The sequence below is a fragment of the Mercenaria mercenaria genome, chromosome 1 (genome assembly GCF_021730395.1).
Source record: "Mercenaria mercenaria strain notata chromosome 1, MADL_Memer_1, whole genome shotgun sequence".
Lineage (NCBI taxonomy): Eukaryota > Metazoa > Mollusca > Bivalvia > Venerida > Veneridae > Mercenaria > Mercenaria mercenaria.
In genome coordinates, this window is record NC_069361.1 from 55,127,615 (window position 1) to 55,154,241 (window position 26,627).

General features: G+C 34.6%; 1 protein-coding gene across 4 annotated transcripts; it reads left to right on the forward strand.

The window, feature by feature from the left end:
* Window positions 1-3,870: 3,870 nt before the first annotated feature.
* LOC128558575 (zinc finger protein 675-like) lies at window positions 3,871-25,090 on the forward strand. 4 transcript variants are annotated; one of them, XM_053548300.1, is made up of 3 exons: window positions 3,871-4,167; window positions 4,534-4,661; window positions 22,673-25,090. In XM_053548300.1, exon 3 carries the CDS (start codon window positions 22,775-22,777, stop codon window positions 23,708-23,710), a length of 936 nt encoding a protein of 311 aa, XP_053404275.1. In that variant the 5' UTR covers window positions 3,871-4,167; window positions 4,534-4,661; window positions 22,673-22,774; the 3' UTR covers window positions 23,711-25,090. The 4 variants fall into 4 exon arrangements, with proteins under 4 accessions (XP_053404275.1, XP_053404278.1, XP_053404274.1 ...); XM_053548303.1 differs by lacking the exon at window positions 4,534-4,661 and adding an exon at window positions 17,121-17,307; XM_053548299.1 differs by lacking the exon at window positions 4,534-4,661.
* The last annotated feature ends 1,537 nt before the right edge of the window (window positions 25,091-26,627 follow it).

The window sequence follows — 26,627 nt, forward strand, 5'->3', positions numbered from 1 at the left end:
TCTTTGACGAATAACTTGTGGCCTAATACATAATAAAAGCAATTGATTAACTAAGTAAGTAAGTAAGTATATAATAAAAGCAATCGATTGACTAAGTAAGTACATAATAAAAGCAATCGATTGCGTAAGTAAGTACATAATAAAAGCAATCGATTAACTAAGTATGTAAACATAATAAAAGCAGCTGATCAACTGACTTAGTAAGTACATAATAAAAGCAATTGATTGACTGATATTATTGAAAGCAGTCGATTATATTTTGGGTACTTCCGATACAATAACATGATTACGGTATTTTTTCTGGAAACGCACGTCCGTGTGTCCGCTATATTTTTCTGATCAATGTAAAAAGTGGAGAATTTTGACTTAATGATACAAGAGAACTGTAAGTTGCATTAATAGTACTGACACGTGATCAAAGGTCAAGGTCACAGGGGCCTGAACATGGAATACCGTTTGAAACTTAGCGGGATGACTGGACAAGCCAAGAAGATGATCCCTATTGCAGCCAACCATCAGTACCTTTACTTTTGCTCCTGTCCACTATTGACTATGCATTGGGGGAGACATGTGCTTTGCTAGTTGGAACGTGTTATGGATCAGTTCCGGATTAATGTTTGACGTTTATTAATATTTAACAAGTCTAGTAATTTCCCGCAGAAGTAAGTTTTGCTCGTTAAAAAACTTACTAAGTAAAGTCGCTGTATACGCGTCACATATATTGATATGTGTTAACAAAACGGGTTAAATAAAGGGTGACTGGACGTTTATTATTTTCAAGCTGTATTTGTCCTCCATAAAAAGAAATGAGCCGCGCCATGGGAAAATCAACATAGTGGGTTTGCGACCAGCATGGACAGTTTTTCTAATTCCAATACGCTTTAAAAGCGAACAGCATGGATCCTGACCAGACTGCGCGGATGCGCAGGCTGGTCTGGATCCATGCTGGTCGCAAACCCACTATGTTGGTTTTCTCATGGCACGGCTCAAATTTAGCAGTAAGGTAATTTTGCTAAAAGACGTTTATTTAGCGGCTGTATCGCTGTAAATGTTTGCGAATGTAGGGATAATACACGTTTTTTTACGGCAACGCCGTCTAAATTCGTTTTCGTTACCTAAACCACGTGACTTCAGTTTGCAAATCAAACTACTTGATAACGCATTATAGATAATTTATCAAAATGGAAGATTTATGCAACACTCTGCCTGATTGGACGAGCGTGTCAATTTCTTTCACTCTGTTGATTGTGCTACGCTGAGTGAAATGTAGACAAAGCGTTTATCCTAAACGACGCTGTTCACAGTTTTAAAGGTACTTTCCATAGAATCGCAAGCAATCTTATCATTCGTCTATATTTTCTTTATAGTTTCAGACTTTGCAAATAACAATTATTTTATCTTAATTCCATTTTGTTACTTTGTAATCGCTTATTTTCCTCGGAGTACCGAAACCTATTTTTAGAATGTGAAAGTAGACTATGTCAATCAAAAGAGCGCACACTTAGCTGGCGAACAGTAACGAAATGGCTGCCCTAACGCACAGTAAGGCTTCTGGGTAAAGAAATTCGGTACTTAACGGCGAATATTCTAATATACGGTCTTATATGCAATGTAAATGTTCGTTGGCGTATATTCAACGGCTTAAAGACAAACTGTCAGGGAATGTGACACAATTTATTATACATGAATTTAAACGTGATGTTGATTTCTTTTAAATGCATGTAGGGCAACGCGCATACTTTGAGAATGAATAGGGTGTATTAATCAATTTTGTATGTATAGCTGTCAAGGGAGAAACACCGTTAGTGAACATGATAAAGAGCAAACAATTACTATGCCAGGGAATATGACACCACTTACTGTACGCCATTTTAAAGGTATTTATATTGTCTTTCAAATGCTTGAACATGCAATGTTCTATTTTTGGGAAAGTACTTCTAATGGCATTCTCATAGAAAACATAAGGTGGAAGATTGAATGAAATACCTAAATCATACTAGAGATAAAAACCTGGACCAAAATGAATTTGAAAGACAGTAAATATCTTTAAATATCTGTAAAATGATGTATGATGAATTGTATTATATATTCCCTGAAAAAAAGGAATTTGTGCCGTACATTTTTAAGCTCCGTCAACCAATAAACGTTAGTGTTTGCAGACGGTGTTACTGCTGTTTCTGTTACTGTTGGCCAAAAAGTGTAACTGTTAAGTGTCGTTTACCATTGAAATCTTTAATAGTACGCCGAATTTAATATTTATCAATGTTTCACTATTGAAACCAGAATTATTAGACCACGTACAAGTAGAATTATTTTTTTCTATAACGAAATTTAATTAGAGTGTGGAAAGCAGCTTTAAAGCTTGGTCTGGAGCATCATTATAAGGTCCTCTTCCAAATTTATTTATATAGGAACTTTGGCCCTATTGGGAACCATTATAGCTAAAAGTAGATTATGCCTTTCTTCGCATTAACCACTAAAATGTAATGGATTTTTATCAAACTCGATGTGTAACAATATCGTAAGTTTGTTACAAATGGGGATAGGGACCAATTTAACTAAAAATATAAACACGTTTAATGACCTCTTCTCATGAACCGCTTCATGAATCTTCATCAAACTACTGCTGTAATTATTCGTCTAAGGATAAACGAAACAAAATTGGAACCCTACGAAACCTTTGCGAAAAATTAAAAGAGAACCATTTAAATTGTTAAAGTGCGGTGTTTAGTTTTGCAATTTGAAAAATGTTAGATGAATGTTAGATGAAAAATTTTCCTTATTACAATTAGCCGACCATCATTTTTAAAGATATTTCTTGTTTGGTGTATTAACGTCTGCAGAAGCCCGCGGGATTGTTTGTGACCGAGACCGAAGATACCAGATGTCAATCTGCGCAGAATTACGTATACGTCCCTGGGAAAGCATTTCAAAAATAAAAATCGGGTATTAACAGCACGTGAATTGCCTTGTTTGCACGAATGTTTCTCATAGCAGAGTTAGTGCAACCGTTCTGCGCATGCGCGGAATTATTACCAATTGGAGCGCACGGCAAAATTCTCATTTTTTTGCATGTCCGCACGCATTTAGTGTATAATATGCATAATATACTGACTAAAGGTTTTTCGTTCAAATTTAGTTAATCCGGTATATACCAGAGTCTGTAATTTATCACAGGCGCACCAACTGTATTTAGTCACAGCCTGTTTGCACACGATTTTCTCCCGTTAATACATGGGCGGATCGAATGAAAAAAGTAGTTTTCATGCAAGAATGAGCGGTCCTCTTTTACTTTTAACAGTCAGCACGATAAGCTTTAGATGTCCAGTGCCCCTTTATGGTGTTTACAACAGACTCGCTAGAAATACAGTAAAGAACATTGAAATAAGAAGCTTGCTTAGCTACGTTATTTCAAGAACAAGAATAATTACAAATAAAAGTATTTCTATATAAAACAAATATCAGAAATATACCGACTGCATTATTGTGTTTACTTTGAGTATGAGGTCTATTTATTTGATACATGAAATTAATTTCCTTATGTTATTGTACTATTTTATTGACCTGTCAAAATTTTATCCCCGGCTTTCATTATATTCTGTTCACGCCTTAGTAAGATTAAAATGAAAGCCAGAAACATGTTTTGACAGGTCAATAAAATAGTACAATACACCTATAATATATTGATCATACATGAATTGGTACACAATATACATATTGTAAAATCAGCTAAAAAAGACACAAATTTCTCAAAAAATAACATTGATGGGGCCTAAATATATTAACCGCAAACAATTATTGGTACGGCCTAACTGGATTAAAAAGTTTCGTGTATAACACTAAAAAAAGCATCGGGGAGTGGTAACTTCCTGTTAAGGTTCACCACGCATTATTTATGACAGGTTTTAAAAGTACAGATACAGTTCGTTTTCGTAAACATGATGTTTGTAAACATTAAATATTGCGTTTTGTAACCTAAACTCAGGGTTCAATCTTTTAGTGTATCTTGTATAAGAAAGACGTGAGCTCAAGCTAAAACGAAACATATTCAAAATGTAGAAAGGTCATTCTGTAAATAGAGAAATTTCGATTTGAAAACAGATAAACACGGATGACGTAGTAAACGAACTGTAACTACTTTACACGTTGGACTATCTAATAAAACAGGTAGGTCATTTCTTTACGGTTGGTATTCGGAATAAATTTAAAATACTTTGTCTAAAAAGGGTATTTATTGGTTATTTAAAAAGCAAAATTATAATCCCTTTCTAAGGATACAGATAACATAACGTGGAATTTCGTGCAAAAGTACTAAAATCATTTGTTCTATATAGCTACATTTTTAGAATTTATAGAAATAATTGAATTTGAACAGTTTTGAGGGTAATTTTGGCGCCATTTTATTTTCACACAGATGCCCGTCCAGGCTTGGTGTTCATATGTGTGCCGCCCCCTCAAAAAAAGTTAAAAACCACTGTTTTATCCTAAAACGAAAAAAAAATTTTTTTTTCTATATACTCTTAATGGACAAAGGTGCTTGTGTTGCCGTAACGCTATGGAGGTTTATTAGAACGCGCTGTGAAACAACCAAAATGTCCAGTTCAGTAACAGTAGAGGCTACCTTGCTGTCATTTACACATCATGCATTTATGTATAGAATAGTAAGTAAGCAATCTTATTCTGTCTAGTCAACAGCCTTAAATAACTTCTATTTAAATTCAAACAAGCCAACTTATCCAGACACTTGCAAAATAACCGTAACGATCGGCCATTTTTAAACTTTGGATTTTTGCTCGATTTTTCAAACTGAAGAAATTGTTAGCGAATATCTCGAAACATAACGATCGTTTTTGGCCCAGAAATTGTAAATGTAAGCCATGGTCATTCCTTGACAAAACTGTCAAGTTGATTTGCAAGAATTGGCTTCGTTTTAATAGAAATAAATGAAAAACTTTACCTACCGATTTACAGCTGGGTTATATTTCCAGCGGGCGTCAGGATAGCCGGTTATCCAGTGTGTTACGAAAAATGGATGACAGGTTAACATAATTTGATATCCTTTCATGATTCAGACACGTTAGTTAGGACATTTTAGTAATCTTCAAAAGATTTACCAGATATAATACTGAATCAAGTTTAGCGGTCAAAAAAGTTTACTGTATCAAAATGACAGTATATGTTATCAGATACATTTGCATCATAATCTAAACACTACTAAATGCAAAAAGTGTCTACAATACTATGGAAAAAATGGTCCGATGAAACTGCTTTTAAATGTAAACAGCGAAATGAATGCCGCAAGTTAAGTCTTTTTGCCTTTTAAGTTGCTTTGATCTCATTACTTGGTAATAATATGAACATAAGTTGCAGTGTCATTGCATCTGTAAAACAAAATGAGAAAAAAACTCTTTGTTAACTGCGTTCGAATAATATAAACAGACAGAAACCTTAATACTGTAAATGTACGGAAATTCAAATGATTGCAGGGGAAAAAACGTCTTATATCAACTAGAGATGAATGTATATCTACTTTCATTCCAAGAAGAGTAGAGGATTAAGTTTCCCGTAAAATTCTTCGACTTAAATTACTCAAATTTAGAATTTAAACCAACAACAGCAAAACTCATTCGGTCAGACGTGTTGAACCTAATGATAAATTCTTGTTACACGTTTACACATACATTGCTTCAAAATTGTGCGAGTATTTTATACGAATAAAAATTTATATATTTATCATACTAAAAAAAGGATATTCGTGTAGTACACGTTAAGTCTTACAGCTTTAAATATATCCATAATGTCTGTCTCAAATAAGTTATGTCATACATTGTAGATACCAGTATAAACTTTGATCTTCACTCTTCAGTTTCAAATAAGCTCCAGTATTGTAGTATCAGCCAAGGATGAGGGTCAAAGGTGTTGTCCATAATTATATCAAAACAATATCTTAGAGCTTTTCGTACGGAACAATAGAAACGTCAGTTTTGGAAGTTTCTAGATTGGCTACTTAAGGCAAGTGGCTGCTTAATCAATACCTGTAGGTGACCGCTAATGCAGGATGTACTACATACCTCTATCAAATTTCAATATTAATTGTGTGCAAAAAGCGTCTTTGAATCTTCATTTCATCTTATATCTCATGCCCTTAGCCTTCAAATTTTATTTATTGAATTTCTTTTTTTATATTTTTATTGTCGAAAAATGACGATATGCCTGTGCGTATATTAGTGTGCTGAGCTACGTGCCTGTCATGTGCATTAATTATAGATATACGCAGGTCATACCGGCCAGTCGCTTTTACAAGAAGCCACAAGTTCTCTTTCTATTCCCAGAATGTTTACCCGTGGGGAGATTCAACTGACCCACACAAACGGAAGAGGACTCCTCTTTTCACATCCTCCCTCTGAGTAGCTTCAGAATTGGTTGCGCTACGCCCTGACTCCCATATATATGTAATAAAATAGGCCTGTTAAAACCCACCAAATAGCTGTTTCCAAACATTCAAAAGGAATGTATTTTTCATTCGCGTAACATTCGGATCCGATTGAAATTCGCACTCCTCCCATCGTCATTTCGTACTTTGGCACTTATAACCGGAGCAATAATTTACGGAAACTGGGAATGGTTGATTACATCCTCCACCAGAAAAGTTTACATACCAACGTTTTCTGGCTATTTTATCTTCAAAATAAATTCATTTTTTTCCAAACCTAATCTGATTTCAAAGTATGGTTAAGATTCAAAATAAACCGATCAGTTTGTTGGTACCAAACCAAAATCATATGAAACTTAATGATTTATCATCTTAGTTTATATGTAATTCATTTTGATCAAAATATCATTGATGGACAACGGTGCAGTTTATTTTCACTTGTTTTGAAGAATATTAAGCGCGAAGTTGCTGTTGAGGCGCGATAGGTAATGCCGCGTGGACATGTGGTATCATGGTCAATTAATGAAACTTCATTTATGCTGTAATCATTAATTAATTAATATGTATTTGAACTTTTTTAAACTAATGATTTTTTTATTTTAATTTTACGTCGCAAACAATTTATTAAATGGCATTCTGCTCTAATATGTGTGGTGAGTTATACTGATATCCAGTCTTTTTAGCAACATCCTTGTCATTGTATGAAAGAAGACCCCCCCCCCCGCCACACACACACACACACACACAAACCATCCTATGGAGGAGGGTGGGACACAACCTCCCTTACTAACCACTGTCGGCGCTTTGCCTTTACCATTCAAATTTACCTAACATATATATACATATTGTGTATAAGTTTGTCGCTAGTGTATATATTCAATGTATTATTGGTCAGTTACAAACTGTTTTAGTACAATTACATAAGAACCTATTAACTTTTCCTGATCACAAATGCGGCACTTGACTTACTAGAAAACACATAAGGGTGCCTATTGTAAGCCATTAATTTCATTCACTGTTGGCTTATAGGCCCACTGGGCCGGGTGTTTTTTGATATGTCTGAAAAAAAAAAGATAAATAATTATATCAACTATAATTATATCCTTTCCGCGGCCGTAACGTAATAAAACGTATTAGCGTCTGATGGCCCTTTCACGCTTCCGTAGAATCAACAATTATTACACGAAATTCATTTTAAAAATATTTCTGAAAGGTCTAGGTTGCCGCTTTCAAATACGGAAATATCTGACATCCGATGAATATATATACTGACATTTTTAGACAACAGCAAAAGGGACATTTTGAACGATTTCACGAAGTTCCAAAAATCTCCGTATACCCTTGCTCCGGTACGGACACCTGTGGGATTTAATAAGTATTTTCTAATTGCTTTAGTTAAACTAAATAAACACAAAAATGAAGGAAATATTTACAAGTTGTTATACAATTTTTCCTTAAAGATAGGACAATTACAAATGTGAATGATTCCCGTTTCATTTTTATGCACTTTTTTACATTTACGTTATCGTAAGTCAGGCTCAACATACGAGGTTGAAAAGGTATGCTTTGAGTTATCGAAATAGCGTTACCTTAGTGTTACCGTAACACTGTCGTAAATAACCTCGTAAATTCAGCGATATCGTAAGTTTCGAGTTACCCACCCCAGGGCTTTATCAAGTTTTTGGATGATTTAAAAAAAAATGAAGACATAAGCATGACAGAAAGCTCAGAATTCAAAATCAGTCTTGGCTCTTTAACCATTACCATGCTAAATTTCTATTATGGACTGGTCCATCTTTCAATTTGGACAGTACCACTTATTACTCAAAGGGGTTTTCACTGAAAATTTACTGACTGAATAGCGAACAGTGTAGACCATGATCAGACTGCACGGATGTGCAGGCTGATCTTGATCTGCACTGGTCGCAAAGGCAGAATCATCTGCCGCCAGCAGGCTAAGGGTTAATTATATGGACTTCATATCTCATGACACTGAAGTTTACAAAAATCATTGGGGCGAAGCTGTACAAGCACACTGGAATTTTATTTCAACAGTTTTATTAGACTAGTTTTGAGTATTTTAACAACATATGAACCAAATTTGAACACAGATAGTTTCAAAGAAATCATAATATAACTCTTATTTTTGATTGTGTATGATGGTATACACTTAAAAAAAAGAAAATTTCATCAAAATTATTGGTTAAGACAGCAAAATGTTTCAAAATTTTAGATTTTCTAGCATTTTAAACCATGGTTTTTCTGTTGACACTTAGAAAAGTTTTAGTATTTTTCATTTAAAACATCAAAAGACAAGATCTTGCCTCTAAAATACAACATTGGGGACAATGAAATAACATCTGATCCTTTTTTGTTATTCTGTATGTATGTTACATAACAAAATATGTCATACAAAAACAAGCATATTTTTCTCCAAATTCCTTACACTTGCAAGACATTAGGGTAATGAATGTTTCCCAAGAAAAAATGAACTGTATTAGGTTTGTGGACAACAAATGCTTAGAATAATCATGTACAGTTGTAAATGTTTTAGAAAAGAGCTTTATAAACAATTTATTTTTAACAAATTAACAAAAACAGTCGAAAATCTAAAGTTGAACATGACAACATGTCAGTCAAGGAATATTACAATCTTTTATTGTTTTCTTGATGAATTGATCCATGTTTAATCATTTTAGCCATTTTATAAATGTATTTGATACTATTTATTAAACGAAGTAAAAAGTTAGTAGTATATTAAGAAAGGAAACATCGCGTTACACTTGCAACAAGTTCAAGAGACATAAAATGATCAGGACTTGAGCAGAAGTGTTATTTTTAGAAACTGCTTTAACTTTACTTTCTGTTACAAAAAGTGAACAATTTAACCAATTTGCTTGCTGAATATTTATTTTAGACTCTTGCTATTATGAATATAAATTACACCAGCTTATTGAAAATGTAATGCTTTTTGTGTAACAAAAAAGTTGACAAAAAAGTTGACGTCTTTGTATGCCACATTATCTAAGCAAATTTAACAGTGCTGACCCTGATCAGACAGCTCCTTTAAAAGCTGTCTGATGTGGGTCTGCGCTTTTTCAAAAATCATCAATATGTGTGCATGATAAGAAAATTGAAGGGTTTATAGTCTGAAAAAAGAACAGTAGAACATTATAGAACAAACTATAGTGATGGTAAAAAATTAACCACATGTAGGTTCATTTAATTTCGACTTACCTGTAGCAACCATCTTTTCTATAGAAAAATCACAATAAATGCTTAACTCTTCTGTTGCCTGATTATTAGCTTCCAGGGTCAGGAGCTATGGAAATTGACTCTGTCCAGTCGTCCATGTGTATGTGCATCCGTTCTTCAATGTGTCTGTGTGCATGCTGTTTACATAATGTCCCATGAACAGCTTGTCTGAATTTGACCAAACTTACTGAATAGATTAAATAATAGGGAGAGGAAGGCTGTGATTGCAACTGAGGAAATTTGATTAAAGATCAAGGTCGCTATTGCTAACAATAGATTTTGTGTCGGTCTGTGCACTATTTGTCAATGTTAATTTCCTGAACAGCTGCTTGGATTTTCGCCAGACTTTACCAGTGGACCTATATTGACAATGTCTTGGATGAGTTTGCTAAAAATTCTGTGCATACTAATCCCTGTGCTGGCCAGTGATTTATCAGTGATGTGAATGCAATATATCCTGAATGGCTTCTTGGATTTTCACCAGACTTTACCGATGGATCTATATTGATGATGGCCCGGATGAGTTTGCACATGGAGAAATTCTGCGCATACTCATGACCTACGCTGGCCTCTGACGATCAGTGTCGTTAATATGGTATCTCCTGAATGGCTGACTGGATTTACAGCTGAGTTTTCCCGGAGCTATATTTAGACAATGTTTTGGACGAGTTCGCTCCCGGAGAAATCCAATGCATATAAAATGTGCTGGCTTGTGGTTGGCTGATGTTGTTGTTGGATTTTTACCAGACTTTACCAGTGGTTCTGACTATAAACAATGTCTAGGATAAGTTCGCTCATAACGAAATTCCGTACATAGTACTTAGCTGTACTGGCCTATGATTGGTTGATTTTGTTAATTGGATATCCCATTTAATTTCATGTTGGACTTAGACCAGACTTTACCAGTGAATATGTATGGACAATGTCTCTCATAGGCCAATATTAATAATGCAATATCCCTTAAATGGTCCTAGATGTTTACCAAACTACAATTTAATTACATTGTTTGAGGGTAGGGTTTTGTGAACCACATGGTCTTGTTTATTTCAGTCTACTTCCCTTACAGAAATGATATTAATTCATAGTACTATTACACCTGCCTGTTGAAAATCGAAAGTTTTTTCACAATTACAAGAATTTAAAGGTCAGGTTTTTCATATGCTGTAAGCAAATAGTACAAAGTCTGATAAGACAGCTCTTTTGGGGCTGTCTGATCAGGGTAATAATTTGCAGTCATTATTTTTATTGTTGCGAGTGTAACATTCTCCCTACATTAAGCATTAACATGATAATTGAATAAAGTACAGGTATATGGCTTCGAAACTTGCTTATTATAAATAAATATGCATTGCACTTTAATTCAAAACAATTAAAATTGCTTATTTAGATAAAATATTTGTTTCAGAATACATAATGTCAATTAATGAAGGGTAAATTCACATATTTAGTATTAAATTTTACTCAAAAATAAGTACAATGTAATTCCATACCATGAAGCCTCTACAACAATGAGAACATATCTTTTTTAACTGAAATGTACAGTTGTTCAAGTGAAGATGTCACAGTTTTGCTTAAACCTTATCAGAAATGTGTCTAGTTCACATGTTAAAAATAGTGTTACACCTGCAACATCACTTATAATGGCATCATTAATCTGCATGCTTTGATACATGATAATAAGTGCCGCACATGATCTATGGTGTTGATGTTCCTGTGATAGATAAAGAAAGATATATGTTATCTCACATTTGAAAAAAAAAATCATTTTTAATCAAATGTTACACTTGCAACATATTTCAACTGACAATTTTTATTTTGCTATTATTATTGTATAAAAGCACTGATCTTAAAATTTCAGAATAGATCTACTTGTGATTTCGGAATACTTGTAGTACTACTCTGTGAAAAATCATATACATTTTCAGTACCTTTGCCTTACAACTGGAACAACTGATAGACCTTCCTGCTTACAACAACTAATAAAATACAGTTTATTTTGAAAATGGGTCGACGTTTAAAAAATCCAATGGGTCATGTTACTTAGATGCACAAAATGAATGCATCAGATGTTGGTGTATTAATTTAGAATACTATCCATATTCATATGCCTGAATGTTCAAGGTATTGGTAAAAACAAGCATTTTGCATATTCAAATAGCATTTTCTTTACACAGTCACTTTGAAAAACATATTTTGTTAAAATGTCCCGAAAAAGTGTTACACTTGCAAAAAATTTAGCCATATTTCCCTTCATTAAATTTGATTAACAGCATATAGATCTATCATCATGAAACTTGCTACGCACAGTTTGGTCATAGAGATGCACATTAAAACATAAAATCTATGTTAAGAATCCTTTTATTTGTCTTTTTAAGTAAGTTTATTTCATTTGCCTCATTTTTTTTGAAATCACCCTTATGGTTAAGAAGTATAGGCATTGAGAAACAAAAATCAAACAACACCAAATCATAGAAAGAAAGAGTTGTTTGACATGGAAAAAAACTGTTACACATAGATAATCTATTCGTTTTGATGCATTTGCAAAATTAGCGTGCGAGTGGTGAAATTTCACATAACAAGGTGGAACATAGTTCCAGCAATTGTTTTATCTTTATTTCTTTACAAATGGCATTCATTTTCGAAGGGAGACAACTTTTTTCGACGATTACTTAAAATAATTGGAAAAAGTTGTCTCCCTTTGAAAAATGAATGCCATTTGTACTTAAAATATTCTGAAGTTGTCTCCCTTTGAAAATGAATACCATTTGTAAAGAAATAAAGATAAACAATTGCTGGAAACTGTGTTCCACCTTGTTATGCGAAATTTCAACACTCGCACGCAAATGTATGAAAACGAACATGTGTAACTGGTCTTTGAAAATGGTGAGTTTTTAAAGGCGTTTAACCACAGGAGCCTGAAATTCTATCCAAAAAGCCAGGAAAAGTCTGTATGCCCTTTTCTTGTATCTTCGTGCCCCCTACTTATTCCCCCACATAAATCCCAAAATTAGGCAAAATACATTCAAAACTGTATATATGATATTGAAGATAAACCTTTTATCTTTATCATGCAAACTTTTTTGTTTGGATATCCTAAACAGTCTTTGTGAAATCTCGAGATGTTTCCGCCATGTGCGTAACCTAAGTCATGGCCGCCATTTTCCTATATCATCGTGCCACTTGTGGTCACAATAGCCTAAATAGTTTTCCTTATATATTCTATATAAAACTGACCTTTTTCAAAGAGCTACCAAACATAGCTAGACCCATTTCAGAGAACAAATCCTTACCTCATTTTAAAGAGTTATGATAAAACTGATATAAAATGAAGAGAAAAGTAGGGGTCATGTATCTTCTAAGAGAGATTTCTCTGGTCACATTTACTTACTGTAAACTGACATCAAAATCACACTGCTGTGACCTGGAAGTACTACTCATACTAAAATTGAGCTTGACTTCACCAAATACAACCTGCTCTCCCATTTTTCCTACCAAAATGTCAACAATACATCCACAATGAAATTTAAACAAAAACTAGCCTCAATTTAGATCTCTGTTGCCATGCCAAGTGAAAAATTAGTGTTCAAATACCTGGCAGCCATTACGCGACTAGACCAGATGGCTCCCACGCTGGTTCCTTTAGTTTAGTTAGGCCTATAAGAAAAACTGTTTTTCTGTAATAGTCTCAATTTCTTTTGTATAGTACCAGTAACACATCTGCATGAAAAATACCAAGTTTCAGCTTCATTAAATCAGTTTTCCAGGTTTTATGGTATTTTCAGTAACGCGGGTCCCTGCGCCAATTTTCCTTCAAAACTGATGTCGCAACATAATTTTTAACCAGTTCTTCTAGCCAGAGCTGGTTTTTGCCCTATTTCATAAATTTTCACCATAATTGGCAAGCAAATTACACATTAACACTTTGAAATATATCAAATGTCCCCTCTGAAAGGTATATATGGGCATAATTTAGAGTGCAAATTTGCATTTTTTTTTAAAAAATACCCCCAAAACAGTGAAAATGTGATTTTTTGGGTTTTTTATCAATTTTTGCAGCAAAATTTCAATGAAATGCTCATTTTTACCAAAATCTGACCAAACTAGTTCATTTATATCAATATCTGGACAAATCTTAATTTTTGCCCACATTTTCTTATAGGTCACAATAGCCTAAATAGTTTTCCTTATATATTCTATATAAAACTGACCTTTTTCAAAGAGCTACCAAACATAGCTAGACCCATTTCAGAGAACAAATCCTTACCTCATTTTAAAGAGTTATGATAAAACTGATATAAAATGAAGAGAAAAGTAGGGGTCATGTATCTTCTAAGAGAGATTTCTCTGGTCACATTTACTTACTGTAAACTGACATCAAAATCACACTGCTGTGACCTGGAAGTACTACTCATACTAAAATTGAGCTTGACTTCACCAAATACAACCTGCTCTCCCATTTTTCCTACCAAAATGTCAACAATACATCCACAATGAAATTTAAACAAAAACTAGCCTCAATTTAGACCTCTGTTGCCATGCCAAGTGAAAAATTAGTGTTCAAATACCTGGCAGCCATTACGCGACTAGACCAGATGGCTCCCACGCTGGTTCCTTTAGTTTAGTTAGGCCTTGTGTTATTTGGGTCTCTTATGTCATTCAAGCATGGAAATTTTCCCCTTCGATGAAATTAGGTTAGGAGAATTGGCAATGACCTTGGAAAACAAAGTCTGTATATGAAAAAAAGACCCCACTTCTGTATAATAAAAAACACACTCTCTAATCAGCCCCTGTGTCTATTTTTAGAATGACCTGATAAATCCCAGGTTTGTGGTTTTATGATTCGGACAAACATTCAGAGAGATGGTGTTATTTATATAGACTCAATGAATGTTATGTGATGGTTGAATATTGTTTTACACATTATTTGTTCTGTTTAAGAACTTAAATGGATTCAGACATGTCCTAGAACTCTGTTGACTGAATTACAGAAACATTTACTTTACCTGATGTTATTATAACATGTGCAGTAAACTGTTTTCACACCAAATTAGATTACTAGTTAGTATATCTTATTAGTGTTGAAATTTAATTAGATTGACTATACTGAGAGCTATGACATTAGTTATAACAAATAATAATTCACGGAAACTTGATGAATAAAAAATAACATTAAAAATTGGTTTTAACTAAGATTATCATAAAATCAAATCACATATTGTTCTGTATTAGCTCTCTATCATTGGTGTATGTAAACAACAGATGACACCGATAGGAAAATAAACCATCTGTTATTGAAGCCTTAATTAGATTGAAATCTATATCAATAAAAAATACATATTAATATGAAAGTTACATAATGTGATCTGTCAGTATAAAACAATTTTCCCTTTTTTGAGAACCAGAGTGGGGAGATCATGAACAACTGTCTTAACTTTGTAAGAAAATTATTTTTTTTTTTGTTTAAACTAAAACATAATCAGTATTTTAGCCAACTCAATGTGACCAATCCAGATGTTGAATGTTTGATCTCAGTGACAATTTGACTAGAGAGAGTAAATCAGAAATAATTTGTTCTCGATCCAAATTTTGTGGGGAAGTTGTATGACAATTTACATTACTTCAGAGACTCATGATACATAGCCGAAATAGGACTAAAATGATAATTATGCTGCAACAAACAATAAAGAAAAAAACAAGTAGAATCTGTCAGAACAAATGTTACAAATTTATATATGTAACAAAAATTAAAAACAATATATTTTTTTTTTGCATTTTTTTACTATCATTCAAGATTATATAATTAATTATTATGTGTAAAAGTTAAAAATTTAAACTTAATTTTCCGTCTTAAACAAAAGAAGAGATTGTAATAAAATGCAATCCATTTATTATCATTAATTTAACAAATATCATCTAATAACATCGCGGAAAATGATAGTTTGAAAGTTGTCCAGCACCTTTACTAGGTACATTCATTATATAGCTTAAAATGGGCTATAAAATTACAACCCATTAATTTTTAAGTTATACTATCGTATATATATATATATATAAATCATGCAGATGTTCTTATTTTAACTGCCCATTTCGCCAATTGTTAAGACATTTTATAAGCATTTCTTATACAAAGAATAAGTCTCATAAATATGTATAGATGATGAATTATTACATGTATATTCCATTTATGATTATATTAAAAGATATAAACAAAATGCATCAAATATTCAACCATCTCAGTTAGTATGCATACTAGTGCCTTAAATATAAACAAATTTTGCAACACTGGTCAGGTACATCATTTACTGTGAGATAAGAATGTGCAAATGCAATCCTTACTGTACAGTAATTAACTCTATGTGCTATAGAATTCTACTGTCCGAAAATCTCTCTGCCACGTGTGTTTGTTACTAATAATAGGGATGACTGCATTGAGTGTGACGTAGTGATACCTGTAATCTGAAAATGTGCTATAGAAGTGGGGTCTTTTTTCATATACAGACTTTTCGTGGCTTTTGGATATAATTTCAGGCTCCTGTGGTTTAACTGTCCGGAAGTGTAGCCCCTTTAGGCAGCCCTCCGGAATTTAATGTTTATATCAGTATACCAGGCTGGTAACATTGCCCGATCGGGCTTTTGACATAAAAACTAATATTTCTTGAAAAATAATGAAGATATTTCTTTCAAACTTGGTCCATTTATTAAACATAACATATGATGCATATTAGATAGAAATAACTTGGTTGCCTTCAGTTTTATTAGAATTACTTCCCTTTTTTAGATTTTTAAGATGCATAATTTTTGAAGTCCAAAAAAAAATATGTTTTAATGCAATGTTTAAAACAGGAAAGGGTTCAATGGCTTTCTATTGCTCCAAACCCGTGCGCCAATACCTTTATTCTATATATTTAGGGTTAATACTTTGTTTATAGTGCAGATGTATGAACAATTTTTTTTACAACTAACATTTTTTTTGTGATGTTGTAAGTGAAAGCACAGTGAAATGTACACATTCGTGTACTTAATTTAGAACCCTTTTTTTGTTTTAAACTTAACATTAGAACATAGTTTTTTTTGGACAAAAATTATGCGTCATAAAAATCTGAAAAGGGGAAATAATTCTACCAAAACTGAAGGCAACCAAGTAATTTTTATTTTAGTTTGTATCATATGTAATGCTTAATAAATGGACCAAGTTTGAAAGAAATATCTTCATTATTTTTCAAGAAATATTTATAGTATTTATGTCGAAAGCCCGATCGGGCAATATTACCAGCCTGTATACTGACACTTGTTTCGTAAAGTAATATACATGTTTTACATGCTGTTCAATTTTCATGTCAAACAACTCTTTCTTTCTATGATTTGGTGTTGTTTGATTTTTGTTTCTCAAGGCCTATATATTATACACATAGATATAGCATTCCAATTACAGGAACTTGGAGCCCACCCGCTTAATTCAGTAGGAATAACGTTAGTCTAAGGCTCGCGAGGCTGTGAGTTCGATCCTTGGGTGGGGCGTATGTTCTCCGTGATATTGGATAAACAACATTGTGTCTGAAATCATTAGTCCTCCACCTCTGATTCATGTGGGGAAGTCGAGAGTTACTTGCGGAGAACAGGTTTGTACTAGTACAGAATCCAGGAACACTGGTAAGGTTAAATGCCTGTCGTTACATGACTGAAATACTGTTGTAAAACGGCGTTTAACCCAAAACAAACAAACAAAGAGAGGGACTTGGTTGTTAATTTTAGAAACATATAACATAAATTATTTTACGTCCACTTGCTTGTGGCGCCATAATTGCCTGATGACTCCCAAGTTATTAGGGGTGACTTCACTGTGACCCTGACATACTTTTTTATGATATAGCCTTGAAATTTGGATGGCTTACACAGTTTTGCGCACCGATCTTAACACTGACTTTCAGTGACCATGAATATGAGCTGCTGACCTACTTCCTTAATATTTTAGCATCAGTTGTCAACTTGACTTTTGAAAAATAACATGGGTTCGAAATCACTTACTGAATGGATCTTGTTTTTTTTTTCAATTTATTGTATCGTAATGTTATCTTTTACATCATTTTATGTGTTATATTTCATGAATTTTAATTGTTTTCTCGTGTAGTATTTATTTTCTGGAATGCTGGTGACAGGAAATTAGTATTTTTAAGATATATTAAAAACATTTTATTCCACCTTTTTACAATGGGTAAATATTTTTATACGCCCGTTTGAAAAATGGGATGTATTATGGAAACGCCTCTGGCGGGTGGGTGGTCAGGCGGGCGGCGTCCACAGACTTTGTCCGGAGCATATCTTTGATGAAACTTGGCACAGTCATTCACCATCATGAGACGGAGTGTCGTGCGCAAGGCCCAAGTCCCTAGCGCTAAGGTCAAGGTCACACTTTGAGTTCAAAGGTCAAATTCAAGAATGACTTTGTCCGGAGCATATCTTCTTCATGCAGGGAGGGATTTTGATGAAACTTGGCACAATTGTTCACCATCATGAGACGGAGTGTCTTGCGCAAGAACCGGGTCCCTGGGTCTAAGGTCAAGGTCACACTTAGTGATCAAAGGTCAAATTCAAGAATGACTGTCCAGAGCATATCTTTTTCATGCATGGAGGGATTTTGATGAAACTTGGCACAGTTGTTCACCATCATGAGACGGAGTGTCGTGCACAAGAAACAGGTCCCTAGGTCTAAGGTCAAGGTCACACTTAGAGGTCAAAGGATACAAGAATGAAAACTTTGTCTGGGGCATTTCTTCTTCATGCATGGCGGGATTTTGATATAACTGGGCACAAATGTTCACCACCACAAGGTGGAGTGTCTTGCGCAAGAATCAGGTCCCTAGGTCTAAGGTCAAGGTCACACTTAGAGGCCAAAGGTCAGATACAAGAATGACTTTGTCCGAAGCATTTCTTCTTCATGCATAGAGGGATTTTGATGTAACTTGGCACAATTGTACACCATCATGAGACGAAGTGTCATGCGCAGGTCCCTTCTTTAGAATTACTTCCCTTTGTTGTTACTATAAATAGCTTGTATTGTAACTTTTTCATTACTAGTCGTAGGGAAAAATCGAGACCACTTTCCTGTAGTACAACATGCATGTTACATCCAATTCTGAGGTGTATTTTGACCTGTCTCTACCTGGTAAGGATTTTTGTGTGGACTTACAATTATTTTTGGGGGGTGGGGGATTTTTTTTTGTTTTTTTAAAGATCAACTTCCCTTAGTTGTTACTATAAATAACTTATATTGTTGTCGCAACATGCGCCTGGACGGTCCATTGAAACACAATGGAAAATAATTTTAGGTATGTAATAATTAGTTATATCGCTAATTATGTTCGGACACCGAAAATTAATTTGCGGAAATATACGGAATATTCATGAGTGCCAGGTCAATACTTACGGACAATAGCTCACATTACTCAGGATCATCATAACCTCTTCTTAGCTCACCTGAGCAGGAAGTGCTCAAAGGTGATCTTTTGTGATCGCCCTGTGTCTGTTGTCTGTCATCGTCCGTGGACCCGTCTTCAACAATTTGACTGTTAACACTCAATAGACGTCACAATTTTGGCCCAATCTTAATGAAACTTGGTCAGAATGTTACCCTTAATAAAATCTTGGACGAGTTCGATATTGGGTCATCTTGGGTCAAAAACTAGGTCACCAGGTCAAATCAAAGGAAAAACTTGTTAACACTCTAGAGGTCACAATTTTGGCCCAATCTTAATGAAACTTGGTCAGAATGTTATCCGCAATAAAATCTTGGCTGAGTTTGATATTGGGTTATCTTGGGTCAAAAACAAGGTCACAAGGTCAAATCAAAGGAAAAGCTTGTTAACACTCTAGAGGTCACAATTTTGGCCCCAGGTTAATGAAACTTGGTCAGAATGTTACCCTCAATAAAATCTCGGGCAGCTTCGATATTGGGTCATCTGGGGTCAAAAACAAGGTCACCAGGTCAAATCAAAGGAAAAGTTAGTTAACACTCTAGAGGTCACAATTTTGGCCCAATCTTTATGAAACACGGTCAGAATGTTACCCTTAATAAAATCTGGGAAAAGTTAGATATTGGGTCATCTGGGGTCAAAAACTAGGTCACCAGGTCAAATCAAAGAAAAAGCTTGTTAGCACTCATCAAGAGGTCACAATTTTGGCCGAATCTTAATGAAACTTGGTCAGAATGTTACCCTCGATAAAATCTTAGACGAGTTCAATATTGGATCATCTGGGGTCAAAAACTAGGTCACCAGATCAAATCAAAGGAAAAGCTTGTTTACACTGTAGAGGCCACATTTATGACTGTATCTTCATGAATCTTGGTCAGAATGTTAATCTTGATGGTTTCAAGGTCCAGTTAGAATCTGGGTCATGTAGTTTCAAAAAGTTGGTCACTAGGCCAAATCGAAGGAAATGCTAGTTAACACTTTAGAGGCCACATTTGTGACCATATCTTAATGAAACCCGGTCAGAATGTTAATCTTGATGATCTATAGGTCAAGTTCAAATCTTGGTCAGGTGGTTTCAAAAACTAGGTCACTAACCTGGCTGCGTCATACCAAAACATTAAAATGGTACTAAGAGGACATTACTAGGACTGGTCAGTCCGGTGTCAGTATAATGTGCCATGTCTACGGCGTGATATTCCAGTGAGGCAGCACTATAAAGTTTGGTATTGTGGTCTCTGCTCCAAATCGTTTATATAACTAAAACAATTGTCGAAAAAGAAGTTAAACCCGCACACGCACACACACACACACACACACACTATAGAAGTGACATTTTTAATCACATTTACACACAACTTAAGTCACAATATGATCTTGATTCCATTGAAAATCGGCTAGATTCTAATGATGATCTCTAGGACAAGATCTAAACTGGGTCATGTGGGGTCAAAACCTAGGTCCCCAGGTCAAATCAAATAAAAAACTAGAGACCACATTTTTATCAATATCATAATGAAACTTGGTAAAATTCATCTTGATGATCTTTAAGTCAAGTTCGAATCTGGGAGATGTAGGGTCAGAAACAAAGTCACATGGTTAAATCGGAGAAAGAGCTTGTTAAAACTGTAGAGGCAACATTTATGACCTTCATGTAACTTGGTCAAAATGTTTATCTTAATGATTTTAGGTAAAGTTCGAATCTGGGTCATGTTGGGTTAAAACTAGATTACAAATCAAAGAAAAATCTTATTAACACTCTGTAGAGTCCACATATTAAGTTTGAAACTTATGAGAACTGGTCAGAATGTTCATCTTGATGATTCCTAGGCTAGGTTATTTTTGAAACTGGGCCTTGAAGGGACAAAAACTATTGCACTACTCAAATCAAAGATTGTTAACACTGTAGAGGCCACCTTTATGACCCTACCTTTATGCAACTTGATAAGAATGTTTATCTTGGTGATTCCAAGACAAAGTTTAACAGGTGAGAGCTGTATGGCCATCATGACCCTGTTGTAGTCATATTGTTGCACTTGGTCCAATTAAGTAGCTGCTAAAAACAGAAAAAAATATTTAAACCAATTCTTGGCCCGTTTGATTGGTACTCAGCAAACTTAGCCTGCAAAATCATCATAAGGTCTTCTCCCTGTTTTGTTTAAATTTAAGCTTCTGTGCTAGATAAATAATCTTTACACGAATTATGAAGTACTGAATTTAGTTTCATCAAAATTGTTCTATAGCATCGTGTAGCATTATCCTTTCAAATTAATGGAAAGGGTACTTTATCACCTTTAAGGGCTGCTTGAGGTACGTATATGACCTTGACATTGAGCTAGTGACCTACTTTTACATTTTTGATGGAACAGGGTTCAAATTTGGACCACATGCATAGTTTTGTGTTCCGAAATGAAATTTGACTTCGATTTTGACCAAGTGACTTATTTTCACATTTCTCAAGCCTTCAAATTTGGACCACATGAAAAATTTTGTGTAACGAAATGAACTTTGACCTAGAAATTGAGCTAGTGGCCTACTTTCACATTTCTATAGCTACAGTCTTCAAATTTGGACCACATGCATAGGTATGTGTACCGAAATAAAAAATGATTTTGACCTAGTGACCTACCTTCACATTTCTCAAGCTACAGCCTTCAAATATGGACCACATGCACAGTTTTGTGTTCCAAAATGAAACTTGACTTTGATCTTGACTTAGTGACCTACTTTCACATTACCGTAGCTACAGCCTTCAAATTTGAACCACATGCATTCTTTTGTGTACCAAAGTAAACTTTGACCTTGACGTTGGTTTAGTGACCTGCTTTAACATTTTTGAAGGAACAGGCTTCGGATTTTGACTACATGCATAGTTTTGTGTTCCAAAATGAAATTTGACCTTGACTTTGACCTAGAGACCTTTTACAATTCTGAACCTACAGCCTTAAAATTTGGACCACATGCATAGTTTTGTGTATCGAAATGAACTTTGACCTTGAGGTTGACTTTGTGACCTACTTTTACATTTCTCAAGCTACATGCTTCAAATTTGGACCACATGCATAGTTTTGTGTTCTGAATTGAAATATGACCTTGATTTTTACCTAGTACCTACTTTCACATTTCTCAAGCTACAACCTTCACCTTGAAGCACATACATAGTTTTGTGTACCGAAATGAACTTTGACCTTGAAGTTGATCTAGTAATGCACTTTCACATTTCTCAAGCTACAGCTTTCAAATTTGGACCACATGCATGGACCACATGTTCAATTTTGTGTACCAAAATGAACTTTGTCCTTGATTTTGACCTTGAGCTAGTCTTGAAATTTGGAACATTAAAAATGACTCAGTAGTGGGTGCCAAGATCACCTTGTGATCTCTTGTTGATAAAAGTCTTATAGATAATTAATTTTATTTTTTACTACATGTTGATTAATGATTGCTCCCAGATTTTATTGATGTATGATTTCTGAAACTTATGTTTCGAATTTTCTGTAACTCCTTGTCTTTCCAGGATGTATGTGGATTACAAACCAAAAGTTGAAGTCATTTTGTATAAGCCAACTTTCGATTCAGTAACAATATATGAAGAAAGGGGATAATTATTAAAACACAGATGCAGAAAGAACGTAACCTTGCTGGCACAGGCAGTCATCTGAAGAGCCATACAAGAATGCATACAGAAGAAGAAAAAATTGAATCTGATGTTTGTGACAATGGAAGTTCTGAAAGCAGTAACCTAAAGATGCATAAGAGAATATATACAGAAGAGAAACCCTTTAAATGTGTTGTGTGTGATTATGCATTTAACGTTAGCAGTAGCCTGAAGATGCATAAGAGAATACATACAGGAGAGAAACCCTTTAAATGTGATGTTTGTGATTATGCAGGTAACAGGAGCTTTAATCTGAAGAAGCATAAAAGAATACATACAGCAGGAGAGAAACCCTTAAAATGTGATGTTTGTGATTTTGCATGTATTGATAATAGTAATCTAAAGAGGCATAAGAGAATACATACAGGAGAGAAACGTGTCAAATCCTATAAATGTGATCTTTGTGTTTATGCCGGTCCTGATAGCAGTAGTTTGAAGACGCATAAGAGAATACACACTGGAGAGAAACCCTTTGAATGTGATATTTGTGATTTTGCATGTAAGCATAGTAGTAGTCTGAAAAAGCATAAAAGAATACATACAGGGAAGAAACCCTTTAAATGTGATATTTGTGATTATGCATGTAACGAAAGCAGTCGTCTGAAGATGCATAAGAGAATACATACAGGAGAGAAACCTTTTAAATGTGATATTTGTGATTATGCATGTACCGATAGTTATAGTTTGAGGAGGCATAAGGGAATACACACAGGAGAGAATCCCTTTAAATGTGATTTTTGTAATTTCTCATGTATTGCTAGCAGTCGTCTAAAGACGCATAGGAGAATACATACAGGAGAGAAACCCTTTAAATGTGATATTTGTGATTACTCGTGTATTGATATCCGTAGTTTAAACTGGCATAAGAGAAAACATTTAGGAAAGAAATCCTTGTGATTCTTGTGACTATTCTTGTGCATCAAGCACTGCTCTGATCAGATATACAAGGATACATATATTATGATGTAAATATTTGCCATTTTTTAGCTCATCTGATTTTTTGAAAAAAAAAATGATGAGTTATTGTCATCACTTGATCGGCGTCGGCGTTGCCTGGTTAAGTTTTATGTTTAGGTCAGCTTTTCTCATAAACTATCAAAGCTATTGCTTTGAAACTTGCAACACTTGTTCACCATCACAAGCTGACCCTGTACATCGAGAAACATAACTCCATCCTGCTTATTGCAAGAATTATTGCCCCTTTTGGACTTAGAAAATCAGTTTTCTTGGTTAAGTTTTATGTTTAGGTCAGCTTTTCTCCTAAACTATTAAAGCTATTGCTTTAAAACTTGCAACACTTGTTCACCATCATAAGCTGACCATGTACAGCAAGAAACATAACTCTGTCCTGCTTTTTGCAAGGCTTATGGCCCCTTTTGGACTTAGAAAATATCAGATTTATTGGTTAAGTTTTATGTTTAGGTCAGCTTTTCTCCTGAACTATTCAAGCTATTGCTTTGAAACTTGCAACAGTTGTTCACCATCATAAGCTGACTATGCACTTCAAGAAACATAACTCTATCTTGCTTTTTGCAATAATTATGGCCCTTTTTGGACTTAGAAAATCATGGGTAGGACAATTTTTCTATTATACAAAAAAAAATCAGATGAGCGTCAGCACCCGCAAGGCGGTGCTCTTGTTTATACATTACATTTTTTTTTAAATTTCAAATGATATTTATATTTACAGAATACCTACATGTTTAGTATCAAAATGTTTGTTTTTTAAAGTTAAAGTTGATTTAATAATTAGTTTTTGTAAATTCTGATGTTTATAATTCAATCATTGGAAATTTTCATTTTCATTTAATAAGAAAATTACATAAGTGTCAGATTATGTTAAGCTCTCTTTAAGTCTCCAAAAGATTGTTAAGCCAGGAAGCCAAGCTGTCAACTTGTAAAAATGCTTTGTGTTGTTTTTCCTGTTCTTCTGCTTAATCCTGCCAAATATTGTGATAAAATATGATAACTAAGTAATTACTTAAGCCATATGTGTAAATATGTCACATGTCATTTCACATAACCAATGAGAATCCTTCATATTTTTAACATGATGTTTCTTTTAATTTTAATTAGCATATTCTTGCACTTTACTCTTAGATGACAAAGAAGAAGGTGTTCCTTCATAAAGATTAACTTTCACTATTTCTATTTGTGGTGTTCCACATGGACTTGAGCATTTAAATATGTGCTTGGTGTTCCAACATACTCTGGTGAACCAGATAAATTTATGTTGTGTTTAAAAATTGGAACTTTAGTAATAAAACTGATAAACTACACTGGACTTGATTTATTTTTAATGTAGTGCGAATATGCCGCATTATACAGAAGAAAGACCTTTTTAATGTAATGTTTGTTAGTATGCGTGTAACGTTAGCAGCGATCTGAAGATGCATAGAAGAATACATACAGGAGAGAAACCTTTTAAATGTAATGTTTGTAGTTATGCATGTAATAGCAGCAATAAGGGGCCTCCGTGGCCGAGGGGCGTTGAATTCTTCATGTGAGGAAGCCATCCAGCTGGCTTACGGAAGGTCGGTGGTTCTACCCAGGTGCCCGCTCGTGATGAAATAATGCACGGAGGGGCACCTGGGGTCTTCCTCCACCATTAAAGCTGGAAAGTTGCCATATGACCTATCATGTGTCGGTGCGACGTTAAATCCAACCAAAAAAAAAATAGCAGCAATAGTCTTGGGAGTCATCAGAGAGTACATAGATTGGAGAAACCCTTTAAATGTGATGATTGTGGTTACGCAGGTAAAGATAGCAGTTGTCTGACGACGCATAAGAGAATACATACAGGAGAGAAACTTTTTAAATGTGATGTTTGTGATTTTGCATGTAATTGCAGCAGTAGTCTGAAGACTCATATTATGAGAATACATAGAGAGGAGAAACCCTTGAAATGTGGTTTTTTATTTGCTCACCTGTCACGAAGTGACAAGGTGAGCTTTTGTGATCGCGCAGCGTACGTCGTCCGTGCGTGCGTGCGTAAACTTTTCTTTGTGACATCTCTAGAGGTCACAGTTTTCATGGGATCTTTATGAAAATGGGTCAGAATGTTCATCTTGGTAAATTCTAGGTCAAGTTCGAAACTGGGTCACGTGCGGCCAAAAAGTAGGTCAGTAGGTCTAAAAATAGAAAAACCATGTGACCACTCTAGAGGCCATATTTTTCAATGGATCTTCATGAAAATTGGTCAGAATGTTCACCTTGATGATTTCTAGGTCAAGTTCGAAACTGGGTCATGTGCGGCCAATAACTAGGTCAGTAGGTCTAAAAATAGAAAAACCTTGTGACCACTCTAGAGGCCATAATTTTCAATGGATCTTCATGAAAGTTGGTCAGAATGTTCACCTTGATGATATCTAGGTTAAGTTCGAATCTGGGTCACGTGCGGCCAATAACTAGGTCAGTAGGTCTAAAAATAGAAAAACCTTGAGACCATTCTAGAGGCCATAATTTTCAATGGATCTTCATGAAATTTGGTCAGAGTGTTCACCTTGATGATATCTAGATTAATTTCGAAACTGGGTCACGTGCGGCCAAAAAGTAGGTCAGTAGGTCTAAAAATAGAAAAACCTTGTGACCTCTCTAGAGGCCATATATTTCATGAGATCTTCATGAAAATTGGTCAGAACGTTCACCTTGATGACATCTAGGTAAAGTTCGAAACTGGGTCACATGCCATCAAAAAGTAGGTCAGTAGGTCAAATAATAGAAAAACCTTGTGACCTCTCTAGAGGCCATATATTTCATGAGATCTTCATGAAAATTGGTCAGAATGTTCACCTTGATGATATCTAGGTCAAGA